We start from the raw sequence: 22946 nt of genomic DNA on the forward strand, positions 1-22946 counted from the left end.
GACACCGCATACATTTTTTTCTTAATGGTTTAAAAAAAAAAAATTTATTAGATATTATCAAAAACTAAGTCGATAATTCGAAAAATTTAGAATATTCATGAATTTTTTCTTATTTTCTTAGTCTTTTAGGCTTTGTTTCTTTAAAGCAACAATATGCAATCGAGTTTTAAAAAAGACGAGATTTAAGATTATAATTATGCCTAGAAACCTTGTAAATACTCAACAACAAAGTCAAATTTAGTAGCTTCCAACTTCTGTTTCTTTTTTTACTAAAATAGTAACATACAGTTATTGATTTTCTATGACATAAAAAAGACCTATACTTGCCTATTTTTCAAAATATTCCCAAAAAAATTTTGAAAAAAGGGATTTGGTACAGATTTCCATAAAAAATCAAATACAAAACAAACAAATTTGTTATTTTCTGTATTAATAAAATTTAACAAAACATACTAAACATTTTTTAAAAATAAAATTCACCAGTTTCAATCAGTGTGAAAATATTTGAAGCAGTTTGATTTTGCAGTAAAGCACAAGTTCACTTTGCATCTTTCACAGTAAACTCTTGTGATGTGCTGACATTCAGGATTCTTGCACCTTCCCTTTTTTACGTCATCCATGAATACAGGCCAATGATGATATCTATCTAAACGAATAGCTTTTATTGGTAGTGGGGCTGTAGGACCACGCTTTTTTTTCTCCATAAATTCTTTTTCAATAATTGAAGAATTGGGTCTTCCTCTTTTGTTAGTTGTTGCCTTACCTTTTCTAATTAAACAATCAGCAATATTCATTTTGAACTCTCTGAGTTTCAATGTATTGCCTTTATTTTGACGACGATATAAGATCCATGATTGAACCACAACCATGTCAAAAAAGTGGAAAAGTAATTTGTGGTACCATTTTTAAGACCGTATACTAATTCTGTGAAGACTAAGAAATCCATCTAATAGGTCTACTCCACCCATAAACATGTTATATGTTGTTACAATGGATGAACAAACAACATTTACTCTTTTGTTTGCTTTTCGATCAAAACGAGAAACATTAGATACTGGGTTGACACTTTCATACGTTGACAATAGTGTTACACCACGATTATCAAACCATTTGATAGCCCTCAATTCAACACCGTCATAGGTGGTTGTCCATAACTCCACAGAACCTCTGCCATTCTTTCTCATGACTTGATCTGATGTCATTTTTATTTTTGAAAGACGATTTGCTCTTACTGTACCTAGACAACCAATTCCTTGGTTATGAAGTGTCTTGAAAAGATCAACACCTGTGTACCAAATGTCGCAGAATAATTTATACCACTTATTCCTAGGAATATGCTGAAGTAATGTTAGCACTATATTTCCAGAAGCTTTTAAATTAGGTTGATTTAAGCACACATCAATGGCACCGGTATGAACTTGAAAGTTATAAATCAACCCATCAATACCAGATAAAACATACAGTTTGTAACCCCATTTCTTAGGTTTCTTAGGATTGTATTGTTTGAGTCCAGATTTCCCTTTGAATGGAACTATTTGTTCATCAATACATAATAGTTCTGATGGTTTTAGATTTGAAAATTGTTTTTGTAAATGATCGACAAGGGGACGGATCTTATAAAGCCGATCTGTGCAGTTTTTAGGACGGGTCAGATTGTCACTACAGTGTAGAAACTTTTTAATTTTTTCAAACCTGTTTACTGCCATTGTACCTGCAACTTTTTCAAAATAAAATTCTTTGCTCCAGTACAATCTAGTACTTGGCATCTTTACCAGACTCATTGCATACAAAACACCAATAAATTGTTCAAGTTCGTTGCATGACAAGTTCAATGGGGAAGAAGGATTGCATTGTATGGCATACCTATTTGATTCTTGTACAATAAGTTCAAAAATAGAATTATTAAGAAACTTTTTGTAAAATTCAACTGGCTCCCAGTTCTTCATATCTTCATCATCACTTTGCATTGTCTCAAAGTCTAATGTTATTTTTTCAACTTTGTCTGGATCCTGCTTTTTCCATACTAAGAGGCGTTTCTTCACTAAAAGTATAAAAAAATATACATCTATCATACTTTTAGCGATAAAAATAACAGATTATAACTAAAGTAAATTATGAATCATAAATAATGCAAAAAACATATATATATATATATATATATATATATATATATATATATATATATATATATATATATATATATATATATATATATATATATATATATATATATATATATATATTTATTTATTTATTTATTTATTTATTTATTTATTTATTTATTTACTAGTGTATAAACTGTCTAAGAACATCATTAGTTGAATACAAAATGTTACCTTCATCATGACCTCCATTATTGCAAGGTGCAGATGCTGGGGATGTTGTGTTAATAGAATCATCATCATCAGTGTCACTTGAAAGGTCACTTTCTTCAGACAGATTAGTTGGTGGAATACGCAATCAGTGTGTAACCCACTGTTGTTGTTTTTTTGAACCATAAAAACTTTTGCAATTCATCTAAAAGTCAAAGAAAACATTTTGTGGGCCAGTAACAACTACATAGAAAGGGTATAGAAAATTACTTTATATGTTAAAAAATATCCTAAAATGTAAAATAAAGCTAGCAGAACCCATATATGGAAAAAATGGTTTTATTCCTTTTTATTACACTTACTAAAAATTAAAAATATTTAAAATAATTTTATATATATTCTAACCCTTTATATATGTATAGATATTTATTTCAAAAAATACCTTTTTCAAAAGTAGCTAACCGCAGATTTCTTCTTGTTTGAAATTGATAAAAAAGACATTTCTTAGGAACAAAAAAACAATTGATGTGTTTTAAACCGCGGGTTTATTAGTATATTTTACGGAATAACTAAACATATGCATATTAATTTAAATAAAGACTATGAAATTAAGTCAAATTCTGTTTGTTTCTTTAAATATACAACATGCGGTGTCGGGTTAATGACCATTTAGGCGTTGTCTCGCCCTGCCATTCAGCTTAATTATGCTTCATGATAAAAACTAGCAAAATTTTACATAAGCTTACGTGAAATTTTTTAAGGTTTTTTTTTTTTTTTATTGTGCCTGTACTACAATAATAATGATTGGTGATAAAATTATATTATTCTTTTTAATCTACTTTTTTTTTTTAACTTTTTTCTATTTTATTTAATCTAGATCTAAAAATCCCATCATGTCCAAAATTCATAAGTTTTCATTTTTTTTTTTTTAATTATTTTTAAATAATTTTTTAAAACTTTTTATATATACCTATAAGGGAAACTTATAGGTGTATGTAACAGTTCTTAAAGATAAATTTGAAAAAGCCTAGTACTAATGATTTGTTTCAATAATCAGGTTTACTTTAATAGCAAAGCTAAGTACTCGATTTTATGTGCCATTATGACTGAATGTACGCTGAAAAAGATAATAGTTTCAGTTTATTTTTAAAAAAAGCTTCTTGGTTATTTTTAAAAATAAACTGTCGTTCTTTAAGCAGTTTAAATATCTAAAAATCTTTAACTTGCAAAAATCTTAAACTTGCACCCCCGTCTTACGCGATCCTTATAAACAGTTCATAGCCATTCAAGTGAAACAAAAAAAAATTTCTAACACAAACTATCTTACAGAGTATGAGTAAGACTTGTCTTCTTTAGGCTTAAATGAAATATGGTAATTTTGTCAAGTTGAAAAATGTGCAACTATTGTTATTAGAGTCAATTTCATCAGCATAATTTTAACCATGGCATTATTAGCGTTTTTATTCTTATATATTATTTTATGGTTCAATGCATTAAGTGAAGCTCGTAACTTTACTGCAGATTTTTTAAAGAAAGCTAATGAGCTCAGGAAGAATCACAAAGCAAGCGGTTTGGTTCTTGATTCAAATCTTACTGCAAAAGCTCAACATTTAGCTAATTTAATAGCGAAAGATGGAAATTTTTCCAAACCAACAGAACCTGGCGAAAACACTTTCATGTTATGCACCAATTATAATAGACAACTACTTGCAAGTGAAGCTGTCAATGCTTGGTAAAATCTTATTTGTTTAAATAATTTACAAATTCAATATGTGCTATTAAAAACAGCTTAGGTTTCATATGTTGCAAATAATGATTATAAAATCAGATTTAAAGTTTAGTGTCTAGGGGTTATGTTAAAAGTTGTACTGTTTAATAATACAAGATTACTGGTACAAAATATAAGATTACTTGCAAATATTAGCAGTGTTACACTAAAATTAATAAAAACATAGCTCTATGTTAAACCGATGTAATGTAAATAACTTAATAATAGCAGTGGCCCAACGTAATTCTTACCTTATGAAACAAGATGCCAATGCAACACCAACATAACATTAACGATCCCGTCAGGCAAACTAAATTAAGCAGCTAAAGAAGAAGTTTATTTTTAGTCAGATATTATTAAAGCTGATGCATTGCTTAGAAGAGTATATTTAAGAAACAATTTTGATTTTGGAAATCCGTTGGATTTAATAAAAAGAATTAGGGCAACGTCACTTTATTTCGTCCAAAAAGTAATCGCTTGCGATATGTCTCGTTAATAACTGTAATAATGTCTCGTTAACAACTAGCGATAATAAACAAAAAATCGATTTTAAATTTATTTGCATAATATATAAAATGCTTCGAATAATTTTTTTTAAGAATATTGTTATTAAGGGTTTTGATAAAAATACAATTTAAAATAAATTTTTTTACCCGTTTAAACTATTCCAATCTTAACATGTTGGAAATGTAATAGTAGATTCTTTAATGTAACATAACTAAAATTTTGATGAAATTGTTTATTGTTTAACTTTTGCAATTTTCATGTAATGTAAGTTAACAAAAACACGATAAACTTTTAAAAACTTAAGTTTTTTAATAAAATATGCGAAAGAATATTAAATGTTATGATTTTACATTTAAAGTTTTGAATAACGATGCTTAGTTAAAGCCAAGGCCGGATCCATTGGGAGGGGGGATGGGAGCGATCGCTTCCCCTTAGAAAGTATTTTTTTGTAAGTTTGTATAATAAACACAGCAAGTTGTTTGAAAAAGGAAATAATATAGTTAGGTTGTCTCAATAAAATTACAATTATAATAAAATTGTGTGGTACAAATTTAAAATTGTGTGATTGCTTGCTTATAAATCATTAAATCTGAATATTGCCCCCCCCCCCCTCCTTACTAGATCGTCTGCATACCCCAAATCAAAAAATATTTAAAATTGCCCCTCCTTACGACACGGTCTAGATCCGCCCTTGATTAAAGCACATTTTTATTTTAAATTTGTGTAATGTAAGTTAAAACTACCCGCATTTACTAAAGTTCTGGTGCTTTTTCGTTTACAAAATGAATTACGTCATTATTTGCGTTGGTTTGACAAGGTTCCAACTGAAACTTTTTATATTAGATGAATTTTTAAAAAAAATATTTCATTTTTTTAATGTTAATTAAAATTACTTCAGTTATTGTTTTTTTATTTGTTTATGTATCCTTGTTTTGGTTGACATATAAATATACATAAATAAATTTAAAAAAAAGTTATATAAATATTTTTATTTAGACATTAAAAAAAAAAATCAGTTAAAACCTTTTTTGCTTTTGTTTTAGTATAACAAATCGTTTGTTAATGCAATTAAAGGGGGTCATTTATCCCCTTTCCCTCCTGACACAAACGATCACATACACCTGAACCCCTCTCCCTCCTAAACAGTGATTTTTATGTCACAAATATTTCAAAAGATTCAAATGTAAATACTTAGCAGCCACCAGTTTTTAAAAATTTCCTTTGTTAATTATTTTTAATGAATGAGTATTTTTGCAATTCTTTTGTTACGTAACTCTAACTCTTAGATTAAAAAAATCCGCGATAATAATCGTCGGTAACGTAAGTGATGTAACGTAAGTTAAATATATAACTAGTAAATCAAAAAAATATTCTTTTTTCAAATCCATGCTTTATGCAAGCAGAATTCTATTGGGCCTAGAAATTCTTTTTTTGTTATCTTTTGTAGAAGGAAAAATTACTGTTACGTTTTTAAATTTTTTTTTTATTAATTCAGTGTTCTTATGGGGAAATACAAATTAAATTTTTGTTAACTTAATTAACTTTTTTTGGTCAAATTTTTCCATTTCCTTGTATTGTCATCGAAAATGATTAAGTGTGCAAAATTTGAGCAAAATTGGTTGAGAAAAAAAGCTTTCAAAAATTGATTTCAAATTTTGTGGCACACAAACAAATATATATAGAAAGTAACCTTATATAAAGCATGGAAAAAAAAACAGTGTATCTTCCTTAGCCGGTCACCTCTGATAATTTATATACATACATATAAGTATATAAATTATCAGAGGTGATCAAATCAATTTATAAATTATGTTAGTGTATTCTACAAACAGAGTGCTCAATGTTCTAAAAGAACAGAGCAATAATAAATTTATATATATATAAATATATATATATATATATATATATATATATATATATATATATATATATATATATATATATATATATATACATATATATATACTGTTATAATTAGTCAGGGGCTCAAAGAAGGTAAGGATGATGCGTTTATCATCACAACCTTTTCATAGAGCCCCTTTAGTCACTCATTAAAAAAACACTTTAATTTTTAAAGTAAAATAAAAATTTAATAAAGCAAATCTCATATTTTTTTTTTAGTGTAAAAAATTGAAAACAAAAAATATCAAAACAAATAAGAAGAAAAGTTCAAAAATCTTAAAACAAATACTGTAAACGATAACATATATGTCAGGAATTAAAAAGGTGCATTTTAGCATGCCGTTTAAACGATGAAATGCTTTTTAGGTATTTATTATTTTTATCTTGGAAATGATTTCATATTGATGGGCCATATTGATGCCAAGACAAAACTTTATTTCTCACATATCGAAAATGGATGGCAGACAAAAGTTACTTTTTTTGATTACATCAATATGCTTTGAGAATAATTTTTTTTAGAATATTGTAACAAAGTATTTTTTTTAAATAAATAGAAAAAATCCTAAATAACCAAATAAAAATGCAATTTAAAATAAATCGTTTTCGCCGTTTAAACAATTCCAATTGTTGACACGTTGGAAAGATAATGATATGTTTCTTTGATGCAACATAATTCAAATTTTGGTTAAATTGTTTACTTATTTAATTTATTTAAGTATGTAAGTTTAAATCTTCCACCAAGTTCCTTCTAATTTTCTTCTTCTTTAAAATGGAAAAAGTAGACAAATATTGAATACTGCAAATATTGCGAGAAAACTTTTTAATTAATGAGAAAAAACTTTTTGAATGGCTGAATGTGCATCAATGGGATTTCCACGCAAATGCAACAATTTATGTTTGGGGTGTCCTGGATAAGCTATCCGGTCGGACATTTAGGCCGGATAGGAGTATTATTCGGTATGCGATATCTGGCCGGATAATAACTTTATCCAGGTTTTTATATAGCGGATAATTCATGTTCATGTCATTTGAAAATTAAAAGAAATCTAGAAATGTGTTATTTTTAAATAATCTAGTGTAAATGATTTCTACTCAATATTGTTAATATTGATATTAAAATACTACTAAAATCATATATGCACAACAAATACATAATTTTATCACTCGTTTATATATTTTTTTTAATCTCAACGTGGAGAAATAAACATTTCACCGCCATGAGGTAGGTATAATATCCGGCCAAATAATTTTTAGATATCCAGGTATTCGATATTTGGTCTGATAATAAAAAAATGTTATCCGGGACACCCCTAATTTATATGCGCCACTGGTAAAATTTTAAAACTTCGGTCGGAATCAAAAACAACATTCAAAAATAAATTCCTTCGCGTTCAAGTTTATGTAGAGGCATCAAAATATACATTTTTGCACCGTGGACGCAGTAAAACAAGCCACATCAAAAATTTTAGATCAGGATATTTAAGTGTTTTTTATCGTTTACGTACGCATTTTGAGAGCGATGGAATATCCAGCAAAATGACAGGCGATGATATTTAGTACAACTTCGACAATAATTTTTTACCAATTGAATGCGATGCCAAAATTATATTGCAGAAAAAGGTGTAAAAAATGCATACCAAATAAAAAAAGGCTAAATCAAAGGGTTTGTTAAAGGTGAATCATGTTTTTAGTGCAAATAATGTATATTGGCATTGCAAATCATTTTTAAATTATGTTTATTGTTACACTTGTTTGTTGCTGGTTAGCTTTTTTTAAACTTTTTGTAGTTATTAATATTATTATTTTTTTTTTTCTTTTTTAACAGATTTCTAACAGACCAAAAATTATAAATTATTTTTAAAAAAGGGTGGAGTTGAAACCATTTGGTTTTAACTCCTCACCACAATTAGCACCGCCCCTGGGTGACTTTCAAGACCATAAGAGCTAAAAAAAATTAATTATAACAGGTGATAACTAAAAATCCGGACAAAGTTTATAGGATCATAACTTCCTCGTTTTTTAATGTTTTATAAAATAAAAAAAAGTATTTTATAGAGAATTATTTAATTTATTTAATATAATATTCAATTTGATTCAATCACTCCATTTCGTCTGACATTAAACTCTTGGTGCGACTAACTGTTTCTTGGATGACATTAGGATCAACTTTGGTCAACCAACACTTAATTCTTTCTTTAAGTTGTGAAAGTTTTCTTGCTTGCCAATTATTCTTATACACAAGACCTTTCAATATTGACCAAAAATTTTCAATGGGCCTGCATTTGGGTAAATTTAGCGGATTATCTTTTTTGGTACAATTTCAATATTTTTAGTCTTTAAATATTCCAATACACTTTTGGCGTAATGAGCAGATGCAAGATCTGGCCAGAACACAAAACTATCATTTAAATGATGCTCTTCTATAAACAAGATAAGTCTCTTTTGAACACAATGCTCTAAGTAAATAAACTGGTTGATAGCGTTGCTAGATTCTTGAAAATATGGTTTTGAGGTACCTTTGGCCGAAATAGCAATCCAGACCATTATTTTTTCTGGAAACTTCTCTTTTTGGCTTTATTTTACATTTGATGGAGTCAATAAAGTATCTCTGGGTAGTAACTAGCATTTTCATTTATCGAACTGTGATTTAAAGTAAAATACGATTCATCGTCAATGATCCATTCAAAGTCTCGGTAATTTTGGTAAAGTCGACTGCAGCATGTTCGAATTCTTAGCATCATTTGCTCATCTCGCTTCGGAATCTTTTGCTTTTAAAAACATTTAAAAGCAGACTAATTTCTGAGTATTTTATTCACATACGGTTGCAAAATACTAAATTTACGAGCTATTTGCCTCTGCGAAATACCATCTTGATGTTCAAACATGGTTTTAAGCTTAGAAACCTTACTTTTTGGCATTTTTTTTGGCTATACGACCACTTCCAGGCTTTCTTTCATGTCCAAATTTGTTTTCAGCGCGTTTTATTATGTCATAAATAGTAGCTCTTGGAATATTTTCAGCAAGAAAATGCTTTACTGTGTATGTTTTGCCGAGATTTATATTTTCCAAATAAAACTCAAACACACGTTTCCGCTGCTCATCTTTTTTTTGGTTCACCTTCATTTTTAAATGATTGATTCAAATACTTTTTATGTTTTTCTAAAAAAAGAATATGTGAGCTAAATAAATATATTTTAATTATTATGTATACTTTTTTTAACACGAAGCAAAATTAACTTTAACTTTGTCCAGATTTTTAGTTATCACCCGTTAAAGTTCTTTATCTATAATGGAATATGGAGCAAAACTGCAAAATAAAAGAAACTTGCAATTTGGACTGTTTTTTATTTTAAACTGATGAAATTAATCAAAGTATCAGTGTAATAAACAAAAGTACCGATGTAGCTATATACATTATATGTTATTGGTCTCAGAGCTTATGTAATACAAGTTATAGATTATGTTTTATTATAAAAAGTAAAGAAACATTTTTTTCTAACCTTCTCAAAATTCTGTTTTATCTAATTTAAAAAAAAAAAAGAAAAAAAAAAAAGCAACCATAATGGGATAATATGAGAGTAGGGTCCAGACAATTAAATAATTTTGCCACTTATTTTAAGTTTATTTTGCACTTTAAAAATGTAATGTTCAAATATATAACAAAATTGGCTAGTAGTAACAGTATCAAAATAGAGAATAATACCGATATTGTAAAAAAAAGTAATTGTATCTAAAATACGAAAAGAAGAGTAAGGTCGAAATAGCTCAAAAGAGAAAAGTTCAAAAAAGAACTTTTCGGATTAATATCGATATAGAGAATAAACTGAAACTGTGAATTTTAATTGATATTCTGCCGGTCCACACCAACCCTCAGCACTCCTTGCATGTTCTATCTATTTATCAGCTGATGTAACAACATCCCTCGCATGTTCTACCCCTTCATTAGTTTTTCGATACTATTCCAAAATCCAAATTTCGTTATTATTCCGTATAGGTATTTTCGACATTATTCCTTTTAAATTAATTTCGATTTTTTTTTCGAATTAATTTCTTAAAATTAATTTTTGATATTAATCCCAAAAAATCGTTTCGATCAAAAAAATTTCATTATTAATCCGTTTTTCGAGCAATTTTTTTTTCGATATTGTACTGCTTTCCCAACAAAATCTATGGTTGGTGCAAGACAAATGCGACGATTAGCCTTATCACCGATCCCTATTTATTGTAACATTAGGTAACTTATAAATCTGTAACATCTAAATAATATACAAAAATAACAACTGTAAGTAGTTCAAAAAAAAAAAATTTAAATCATCTTTGCAATTAATAAATTCTATAAAACTTCTTTCACAAATTTTTTTTTTGTTATAAATATAAATAATATAAATGTTATAAAATTGACAAAATCTGTCAAACCATGTAATACTTCAGCTCATACTTTATAGGGTTATAGTCAGGGCGAATGCGATATTGCATTTCGACATTTGAAAAAAAGTAATTTTTATCATTAAATAAATTTATATTGCTTTAAAATTGCATTAAATATTCAAGGGTTTAAAATGTTGTCAGCGATAGGTAAAAAAAACTTATTTAAATCGATAGCTCGATAGCTTTTAGATGAGCAACTTGCTTAGCTCGCCAATTTCGGTCAAATAGAATATTGCAATATTGCTATTTTACAACTGATGAATGAAGCACTAATGAAGAAACAACAGCATTTAAGGAGCTGGGTGAGATTTTTACGCAAATATAACATAAATGATACGTTTCATCGCAACTTTCATTTATTATTATTTTTTGTTGTTGTTGTTATGGTTATTTTTGGTGTACTTTACCATCAAATTTAGTTTAGCGACAGTATTTCTAATTCCCTAAATAAAAAAACGTTAATAACTTATTGTTAGTTATATTGTTTATTATTGTGCAAAGATTTCAGTAACTTTCCTAACTTAAGATAAAACAGTGAAAATGTAAATAAAGATTTTTTGGTTAATGAAAATAAATTTAAAAAAAAAAACAATATAATAAACATGAAAAATCAAAGTACAGAATAACGACATCAATTAAAGAACAAAGTTTTTTTTTTACTCTTAAGCTTGTTAAAGACAACTTCTTTACTTTAAAAAAAACTAGTAAATCAAAAAAAAATTCTTTTTTCAAATCCATGCTTTATGCAAGCAGAATTCTATTGGGCCTAGAAATTCTTTTTTTGTTATCTTTTGTAGAAGGAAAAATTACTGTTACGTTTTTAAATTTTTTTTTTATTAATTCAATGTTCTCATGGGGAAATACAAATTAAATTTTTGTTAACTTAATTAACTTTTTTTGGTCAAATTTTTCCATTTCCTTGTGTTGTCATCGAAAATGATTAAGTGTGCAAAATTTGAGCAAAATTGGTTGAGAAAAAAGCTTTCAAAAATTGATTTCAAATTTTGTGGCACACAAACATATATATATAGAAAGTAACCTTATATAAAGCATGGAAAAAAAAAAAAACTTGTTCTCGATCAATTTAATTCATTTCTTCGTAGTTTAATTTTACGTTGAAAACTTAATACTAATTACGTTTTTGGCGCAACACTTTAAATTTGAGCCTTTCATAGAATTTTTTTTTACTATGATTTTTTGAACATTTGGAAAATTAATACATATTAGGAATTCCGTGTTATACGCGGTGCCATCAGGCTGGCCTATAGTAGGGTGTTAGAAGATTTTAAAAATACTTAAAATTTTAAAAACATTATCTACAAACATTTTTACATATACAATTTAAACTAAATTAGAGCTTAAAAGATAAAGTATTATACTTATTAGAGCTTAAAAGATATAGTAAAGCTGAAGTGTTTCTGTTCGCACCTTATACAATTAATTACTCGGTCAATCTTTTTTAAATACGGACTATTGTTTTAAATATTCTAAATAACTTTCCAAAAAGTCTGCCACAGATCTGTGCGTTCTGTCAAAATCCAAGTCTGCAATTTTAATTAGTATTTCGACTATATTTTATTTACAAAAACTTCTTAAAATGAACCAGACCCAACAGAACTGATAAGATTATTGAGCGCGATAAAGCTGACTTTAAAATAGCACGCTGCTCTACAAGTTTTTTTATTTCTTAAGCTACACCAACAACTTGTGTCAGTTGATAATGTTGATCGATTGATATTAAGTGAAATTATAAGATTATTTATTTTTTTCACTCATTTTACAGCTAATTCAATTAGATTACATTATATAACTTAATTTAATTAGATTAAACAGTAATAGTTCAGCAATTTATAAAGTTCGTATTTTTTAAGCAATTAATCAAAGTATTAAGGTTAATTACCTTGGTAATTAGAGCATACTTAAAGTTTTCTTAGTTATAAGCAGTGAAGTTAAAGTTGCTTTGTATTTTTTGAATCGACTTTAGGTTGTGAAAACAGGAATCAGTATAATTAGAGTAAACTTATATGCAGTAATTAGAGGTTTATAAAGTAATTAAAACCCTATTAAACTTTTTGCGTTGTTAAAATAATATCATTACACACGAATAAATCTGTGGCGTGGAATTTTGATGCTAAAATAATGAAATTTAATTTTTTATAAGAAATTTTTAAATAAAGAAAAATATGTTAGCTAAAAATCCTTTCCATTTTTGTTTGAAAAATAATGCATAGAAACATTTATTTTTGATTTCATTTTTGTGTAATAAGAGCTTACTCAAATTACCCAGTGTTTTTCATTAAAATTACCTAGTTTAAAGTCCTAAAAATGCAGTAGTTTTAATTGCTTTTTGAATAAAAACAAAACATAGTAAAAATTTTTGATATTTTAACAATACTAATTAAATTTCTGTAATTTAAATTCAAAAGATCGTTTAAAGGTTTGAGTTAATAAAATTGAAAAAAAACAACTAATTTTTCTTAGCAAAACAAAAACAAAGTAGTATTGTTTTAATTTTGCTTAAATTTTGATCTTTTAATGATAAGTTTTGTTTGTAACAAATCATTATAATCCACAAATTAGTTCTAACTGTCAGGTTGGTATTTTTTTTACTTAATCAATGTTATTTTTTTGAGCTAATTTAAAGTGCTCATATTAGCAAGTGGTCTGGCTAATATGAGCATTTTTGGTACTTTTTTAAAACCACTGTGTTTTAAAGAAAAAATTTCGGGTACCTAAATATCTAAGTGAATCATGAGTAGTAATCCTTAACAATTGTTTATTCGAAAAAATTTTTACATCCAACATTATTATTTTTGAAAATATTTCAATTTTCGCTTAAGGTGCTCATAATACCCTAATCTACCCAAAGTGCAAATTTACCCGTGCCTGATTTTAGAGTTTCGTTTTTTAATGTTTTTTAATCTTTAAAACGTTTTTTTTTTTGTTGAAATTGCAAATTCATTTCTCAATAAAGGGTATTCTTCTAAAGATAACTTTGTTTCTTATGAAGAATTTTAAGTTCTATTTTAAAAAAGAAATAAAAAAACTGCAGGGTGAAACATAAAATGACTTGATAGTTTAGGCAGATTTTGATAAGAAAAAAATCTTTTTTATCAACTCATTTGAACAACTTTGGTCAACTCATTTGAACAGATGCTAAAAAATTAAAAAAAAAACAACTTATTAAATTAGATTTAATTAAAGCAAATAAACTAAAAAAGATAAAAGAAAACTGGAAAATTACTATTTTTATTGTTATTTTAGTTTATATACTTTTCTTATTTTATTTTTTTTCATATTTATTATAAATATTTGCTCATTTTTTAATTAGTTTAAAGAAATAACATTACTTGTAATTTACTTCTGAATCATAAGATATATTATAACTGAATCGATGTATACAAAAACGTTCTAAGTCATAAAAACTATTTTTTCGGGGAAAGAGAAAAAACTTATTAAACCCAAAATTATTACTTTAATAAATTCAAAAAAAATTCTGGGTGCTTTTTGACATCTTTAAATATTAGATTTGTTAAAATATATATCAAAATTTGTGATATATATATGTGTTATACATAGTTAAAGTTGTCTGACTTAGAACCTTTTTGTTTACATTTGTTAAAGATAATAACAAAAAACTTGTCATTTATATATTTATTCATTTTTTGTACAAAAAACTATTAAAAATCAAAGTTCAAACTATTACATATGTTAAATCACACAATGTATAAAAGGACCGATTACAAAGCCTTTGTTAGACATCTCACTGGATATCGTGTTCCTCTTCCCCGCCATTCGTCTCGTCGGTTGTTGGCCAGCTCATGAGTTCATCATAAAAACCACTGAACTCATCCGGAACATGTTGCATTAGCTTCCTAATATCCTGCAGTTTCACTCTTTTTATTGGAACATTACCCAATGGGTAGCACACATTTTGCGGAAACTCGATGATGCGATCGACGACTTAAGACAACTTGTAAGTTTGGACCATCAGCCCATCAATGAGTGGCCTACAGACAATTAAATGGAACGATATGGAACGTGTTGTCTAAGACGTTTTGATGAAAACATGTTGCATGGTATGTAATAAAAAAATTGTTAAAAGGCTAATTGGGTATCGAAATTGCAATACAAATCTCACCTGCAATCAGTTCCAACAGTAATAGCAGGTACAGTTCTTCCTTTGTAGTCATGTACTCTTTACCTTTCACTCTAGCTTCTTTAACAACATTCCTTTCCACATAGCCTCATTTTTAACCTTTCTTCCAATGCTAGTACTAGGCTCTTCGTCCATTATAAGTCTTTTTCATTAAAACAACGAGATGAATTGTAATAATTACTATTCATAACGCAATTTAATTATTAAATTGCGTGGGAGAAACCCTGTACGGCGGATTTGACTGACGTAGTTTCCTTGTGGAAATATAAATATAGTCTAAACGGTTTTTTTATGAGCATATTTGAGGTGTTTTTTAAAGTATAAGTTGAACGAGGAATTTTTGTAGAGGCAGTTTTTTTAATGAATAAAAAAGATCTGAAATTGAAACATTGTGTTCACTGCGAGAAAACTACATGAATAATAAAATAAGCCCAAATAACCTCAAACTCGTAACCAAAACAAAACAAAAATTGGATTAAAAACATCTGAAAGCTACCAGCAGAACACAGCTGGTTTTCTCAGTGTTGCCAACAAAATCCTTCTAAGTCACTGACCTAGAATCTTTTATTTTACAGACAATATTTCAGCTCTCTATTTAACATGTACGGAGAGGTCTGATTTAGAATGTTTTACTATACAATGGTGGAACTGTCTTCAAAGAACAAATTTTCATCAAAAAGTCAAATATTAAAAAAAATGACTTAAAACGTTTTTGTATACATTGATTCAACTAGCCTATTCAAATAATGAGCAACTTTAAATATATGTTGGTAAAAGTAGTTGATATATTTAATAAATACTTGAGCGTAGCCTAATTTACTTGAGTGAAGCTTTTTTAATTCACAACAATTAATTTATCTGGTTATAATTTTACGTTTAGGTACGATGAAGTTTGCAGCAAAGAAATGGATTTTAACTTTAGAAATACTAATGTTAGAAAAACATTATCTTTTACTCAACTGGTTTGGAAAGGATCAAAATCTGTTGGTGTTGGTAAAAAAATCCGCAATACAAAAACTTCAGACGGAGAAGAAACGACATGCACATATGTAGTTGCCCTTTTTTACCCTCCAGGTAAGATAAATACGACAACAATGTCGAGTATTTTTAAACTATAAAGCTTTAAATCATGGTTTTAAAAATAAATAAAAAAAGTTGACGATTCAAAATTTTATTGGTTTAAAACTCTCGACATTGTTGTCTTATTTTATTAATATTCATTATCGATTATTCTTATTTCATTAATATTCATTAATATTTGAATGATATTATGTAAAAAATAAAAAACGAATAAAAAATACAATATTAATGCATTTTTTATTTGGTTTTTATTTCTTAACATCATATTATTTAAATATTAATGAATCAAAACAATATGAGAGCAGAGCCACTCCGACGACGGGTCAATTTATTCCTAAGACCCAATAAATTTTTACCGTCTTAAATACTTGCTAAATATCATAAAGTCTATACAATTATATAAACAATGTGGTAGTATAGATGACATTTAGATTTTGGAGCTTCACAAATTAATTTTTCCCCAGGGCCACGAGTCAGTTGGAACGGCCCAGTATAAAATTATTTGTGAAAATCACAAATAAAGTGTTGATAAAAAAAAAAAAAAAAATTAATGAAATGCATAACCGAAAGTTTAATTTGATATAAATGATGCAAAAATACTATGAGTTAGACAAACCTTTAAAATACTATCAGTTAGATAAACCTTTAAGATAAAAAAAAAAATAAACAAAAAGCTAGGTAGTTTGTAGAAGTTGGAATAGTACATGCTGTTGTTACTAAATGAACAAACAAAAATTAAAAATTTAAACCGTTAAATCGAATAAAAAGATATAAAGGTTTTAGGATTATTATTCGACTAAATCGATTTTAATTCAATTAGTAAGAAATCTATAGTCAATTAAATCAACCATTCGATTTTTCAAAGTCGACTAATTTCGACTTTGAAAAATCGAATTTAGTCGACTTTTAGTCGATTTAGTCGATTTAGTTGAAGTCGATAACAACATTAATATATATTCGTAATTCAGAATATATACTATTTACATATAATATATGGTATTTATCAAACTACATTACGAAAATATAATCACCATATAAATAAAAAAAAAAAGCTGACTAATAAAATAAAATTTTGGTATGAACAAAAAATATATGGTTATTAGATATAGAATTAATTTTAAAATTAGCTTTAAATAATCATTTAATGAGTTAATTAATTATTTAAAAATTTTAATTGTTAAATAAATTAATAACTTTTATGAAAAATTAGTTTTAAAAAAAATGGAGAGATACTGGATTTATAAAAGATTTAAACTCTAAAATTTAATCATTTTCTAACAGCTCAAAAAAACTTTCGCAATACCATCAAGTTGGCTCAAAAAATAAAATAAAATTTGGATGCAGTATATTAAAATTGAAAAGCTAAAAGACAGTGAGCCAAAAACCTTTGGAATGATATTAGATGTTTTTAACAAAGTTACAATTTTTGGATTATTTACCATAAACAATAAAAAAGGCATAGAATCAATTACTATAGAGGTCACAAACCACTTTGAAAATGTATTAAATACATTTATTAGCAGCATTAAATGTATTAAAGAAAATATAATTACGGCTATTTCTAATCAAAAATCAAAAAGTTCTTTGGACTCTTTTGGTATCTCAGCAGAACATTTAAAATACACAAAGTGTTATACTTTAACAAACGATAATTAGAACTTTTTAATTACTTCATTAATCATGGATGAGTACTAAAACCAATTTCGACATCAATTGTTGTACCCCTTGTTAAATCGTACAAAAAGTCTATAGATAGCACGAGCAACTACAGCGGTATTAGCATTTTACCGATTTTTACAAAAGTTCTTGAATACCTAATCTTAATTATATTCCTGGTTATTAGAAATATTCACCCCCTACAATTTACGGATTTAATCTTCGGATTTAGTAAAAGCAGTTCAACGATACATGGTGAATTTTTAATAAGCGAAACAATTAAACATTACAACAGCAATAATTCATCTGTGTAATTATGCTCCTTAGACGCAGCAAAGACTTTTGATAGCTGTAACTAGGATGTCCAATTTTTTTTTTGAATTTTAGGTGCCCCAAGAAGTCCTTACAATCTTATCACAAAGCACCACACCTCCTTCCTTACCGATGCTATATAACTTGCCCAGAGGTGGCGTTGAAGACGGATCTCTATCTTCTGAGGCAAGTGTGCAAACCACTCTCATTTAAATTTGGCATTCGGCTATTTGAAAAACTTTTGAAAAAAAGTTTTTCTATAGTCAGCACTATTTCTTCGTTATACAACAATAGATATAAAGCAATACAATATTTCATTTCCGGTATTAAAAGAAAAACGTAGATACCAAACATTAAACTTTTGCATCACTCAATTGTTCAAATGCGGATGAAGAATTCTCAAACTTAGAGCCGTTGATCGAATTTTATTCAATCTGAAATCTAGTTTATCCGCCCGAGTTCAATTTCTTATATATATAAATTGTCGGCAGTGTCTACGTTGACTTACGGTATGTAGCTATGTGAAAATAATGACGTATTAATGAAAAAGTTAGATTGAATTGGATGGAGCGCATTAAAATCAAAAAAATAAGAATAATATATTTTATCTGGTTGCGTAGACGATATTTTGTCTGACTTTTTTTCCCCGTGAACTTTGGGAAGTCAGACGAGAAAACTTTGGTTAATTTTGCGCTAATGCATTTTACTATCTACCGGAACAAATATGTTCCTGTGGCTTTACTTTGATGTTGTAAAAAAACAACTGCATATTGCGTAGTGTTAGGGGTTTTTATTGTTTATTTTCTAGCAATAATTCTAACTGTAAAAACCTAATTAAAAACAAATTTAAAAAGATTTAAATTTGTTTTAAATTAGGTTTTTACAGTTGCGTTATGATTATAAAAATGATGTTTTAGAGTAGGAAATAAAATCAATTTCTTTTTATGCATACATTTTCATTTAACTTTTTACATAAGCAGTTTAGTACCATATTCCTTAAAAAATGTTTATTTCATATTTTTCTGCATGATTTTTTAACCAAAGTTTTCTTGTCTGACTTGCCAAAGTTCACAGAAAAAAAAAGTCAGACGAAATATTGTCTACCTTCACCAAAGGGAGAAGGTAGACAATATTTCGTCATGTTTTTGTTTTGTTTCTTTTTTCCGCAGAAAACTCCGGAAATTATATGTTTCCGGGAAATGATGTGGACGTATAAATTTTCCGCGAATTTATGTATATATTTATTCTTAAAAAATTTTTCAAGAATAGTTATTATCCACACAACTTTTACATGCAGAATTTGTATGGATAGTTATTCTTAAAATTTTTTTAAAAATAAATATACACATTTATTTAAATAATATATACATAAATTTTACATGCATATAAAGAGAAAAGTTAAATAATGCCTTTTTTTTTTTTCATTTTGCTATCTTCTGGCTCAACGTTTTTACGGATATAAATTTTAAACTAATTGAACTCTTTTTTAATATACATTCCTTAAATATTAAACTCTCAAAATCTGAAAATATCAAAACTTTTTTTTTCTTTTAAATTTCTACCATATATTGCAAGGACAAAATGTGATATAAAACTCACTGTTGTTATGTATAAAATTTAACATATTTAGAAATGTAGGCCCATTATTTTGTTGAATTTTGCATGGCAAGTATTTCCAAGTTTAGTAAAATTAAAAGAAAATACTATATACCAATTTAGATTTAAAATATTACGTAACTAAATGTAACTAAAGGTATATATATATATATATATATATATATATATATATATATATATATATATATATATATATATATATATATATATATATATATATATATATATTATATTTAACAGTATAAGTATACTTAGAGTGACCATTACCTAATTTTTACTGAAGAGAAAACACTGAAAGTTGTTCTTTTTTTGGATAGTTTAATGTAAGTTTGTTTAAAAAAATACAGCCAATTTAAAACTTTGTCTCAAAACTGCATTTGCATCTGTATCTTTCTGTACTCACCTGAGTTTAATAAAAAAATATGGATACAGTTTAATTAAAGGTATTTAGAAAATTTAGCTCCTTGAGTTTTGATTAGGGTTTGTTTAACAATTTGATAGAAAGTAATAGTTTGTTGATAACAAGTGATTATAACTGTTAATAACAAAAATATAGTTGATATCATTTATATAGATTTCAAAAAAGCATTTTTTTGCACATTGCACAGTTAATGTAATAAGTATGAATAGTTAAACTGAATTATAAATTTCCTAATAATTTAATCTCAGTGTGCAGGTTTTAAAAATTATATTCAAACAATATTCTTGTAAAAATTAGAATACTTTAAAATGAACAGGAAAGAATGACTTACTTGTACATTTGTATTCATTAAAAGTTGATACCCTTTTGAATCTGTTTGTCAATCAAGATGTTGGCACAATTATGTTATCGGATATGAAATTTTCTAATCCCTGTTCTTTTATTGCAAAGCAAATTTACTTATTTTTAAGGTCCTTTTCAGTAACCATTCTTAACTTGATAAGAGCCACAAAGTTTATTTTTAATCTAGTTTAGAATTGTGTACACCAGGTTGGAATCTCTTTCTTTTAATAAGATAAGATATATGTCAAATAGTAGAGATCCAGATTAATTATACAAGAGTTGTCTGTAAAAGGTGTTGTATTCGATATCAAAATTATGCTTCAAGATTTATTATCTCAATTTTATACTCCCTCAAATGTTATAGAATAAATTAAAAGGTTGATTTGATGGCCTAAAAAATTATACACAACTTTTGCGACTTATCTTTTTCTGATTTTTTTACATTCACTTCTACTCACTATTCAATGAGATGTTATTCAAAAAGTATTTTATTTCACATTAAAATTGCAATAATTATAGACAGATTTTTCTTATATAAAACAATTATTACAGTATGGAATTCTCAATTTGATCGGTTTACTCATCTTCATTTTTTAAGTGGGTTATATAAGAGAAGTTTCAATATTACCTGTATTATCTTGTTATATTTTTATTTAAATGCAAATAAATTGGGTAATAAATAGTAATACAAAATCTCACAATCAAAAGTTTAGATAAAACATCTAAAGTTTCCACAGTCAACAATATTAAATAATTGAAATAAACATATATTTACACTTTTTTTATTGTTATTTAACAATTTATTACATGATTTGTAATATTTATTTTTATCATTATTATAGTTTTTCTTTGATTGAATTATTCATATTTTATGTTTCAAAAAGCACTTACAATTCTCGAAACTGTTTACTTTATGAAACTTCAGCTGCATTGAAAAAAAATTGTTTCCATAGTAACAACTTAATAGTTTTACTAACTCAAAATTAATAGAAAAGATGTGTAGGTCAATTAAATGGTGCATTATTAAACATTCTCTCAATCAACCAAAGTATTTTTGTAAACAATTTAGTGTTATCGTTTTTATTTTTTATAAAAACAATAACACTAAAATAATTTTAAAATATGCAAGTTTTACAGCGTTTAGGATTTTTTTACTTTTTCATTATTTATGAGTTTCATGCTGAGTCCTGAAATATGAGAAACAAAAGATGTTTAACATGACACTATTTTGCTTTTTAAATTCTTCATTTGTTAGAGAAAATAAATTAAAAAATCTTGAGATAAAAGTATTGTTACCTCATGGTTTTTAATTGAATTAATATTTTTAAATCTTGTTATAACAATCTAGTTATCTTTTCAAAAAAGATAACTAGATTGTTATAACCATCATGTTCTTATATGTTGACATTATGACACAATGATTGAGTAATCAACCATAGTGTTGTATAATCAACATGTTAGGCATTCTAACCAATGGTGTAATTTTTATTGTGCATAAAATAGAATAGTTTAGATCTAGGTTACTGTCTTCTAGGTCTAGATCCCTTGTCCGAAGCTATTACCAACTAATAAATTTTTTGGGTCTTTTTGATGTACTGTACTTATTACTAAATATACCAAATATTAGGTTGTTAAGTCCTCATTTTTTCATTTGTATGGTTCTTGTATGTTAATTTCTTGTTTTAATTAAAAACACATTAAATTATTTAATTAAAGACCTATACAAAAACTAAATTAAAATAATGAAAAAAAAAAATCTTGACAGCCTGAAATATATTTACAATATTGAAAAAATGTATACCTAAATAAAAAAATAAAGAAGTGGTACATGAACTACTTTATCATTTTTGAGATGTCCTAATATAGAATGTCTATTAGATCACATAAGTGTTCAACTTTTTATGTTAGTTTAAATTAAGCTAACTTTTTATTTTAAGAATTCCAGCAACATTTGTGTTGATTCTAATTTCAGCAACGTTGGTGATAGTATTAAACTAACATGTTTGCTAAAAAGTTGAACGCTTATGTGGTTATAAAAGACATAAAATGTTGCCTGTTATTACCTTATCAGCATTGGAAGGCAATTTAGTTTAGTGCCATGTTTAACAAACTAAATTATTTATATAAAGTTATTATATTTATTATTCTAGATTTAATATAGTTGATAATAAACCATGAAATTTTTTTTCTTATTATGCGGAAATGAGTTATATGTAAACAACAATTTTGTTTAGTATAAAAAATATAAATAATAATAAAAGATACAAATAACAATAAAAGTTTCAATATTTTAGGAAATATTGAAGAGGCCATTCCAAACCTTTATTCAAAAGGTAGATATATTCATTTCTCTGAAAATGTTAGTCCAGCAAATAACACAGCAGAATATTGCAACAAAACCTTTCAAGAAGCAAATCTAAGGAAGAAAAGGTCTACATTGGG

General features: G+C 26.8%; 2 protein-coding genes across 2 annotated transcripts in view; one reads left to right on the top strand and one right to left on the bottom strand.

Moving 5' to 3' along the window:
- Positions 1-905: 905 nt before the first annotated feature.
- On the bottom strand, positions 906-2072 carry LOC136091952 (piggyBac transposable element-derived protein 3-like). The gene has a single exon (XM_065819672.1). It carries the CDS (start codon positions 2070-2072, stop codon positions 906-908), a length of 1167 nt encoding a protein of 388 aa, XP_065675744.1.
- Positions 2073-3603: 1531 nt separating this feature from the next.
- LOC101241003 (uncharacterized) overlaps positions 3604-22946 on the top strand; it is a 94907-nt gene continuing 75564 nt past the window's right edge. The window contains exons 1-3 of the mRNA XM_065820374.1: positions 3604-4044; positions 15957-16150; positions 22799-22945. Coding sequence (XP_065676446.1) covers positions 3755-4044; positions 15957-16150; positions 22799-22945 — 631 coding nt within the window. The 5' untranslated portion in view covers positions 3604-3754. The remainder of the gene's footprint in view (positions 4045-15956; positions 16151-22798; position 22946) is intronic.

The sequence above is a fragment of the Hydra vulgaris genome, chromosome 15 (assembly GCF_038396675.1).
Source record: "Hydra vulgaris chromosome 15, alternate assembly HydraT2T_AEP".
In the NCBI taxonomy this organism is placed as follows: Eukaryota; Metazoa; Cnidaria; class Hydrozoa; order Anthoathecata; family Hydridae; genus Hydra; species Hydra vulgaris.

What these genes read in the sequence shown, in the direction of transcription:
- LOC136091952 (XM_065819672.1), bottom strand. Translation starts at nt 2,072, where the DNA reads ATGATAGATGTATATTTTTTTATACTTTTAGTGAAGAAACGCCTCTTA.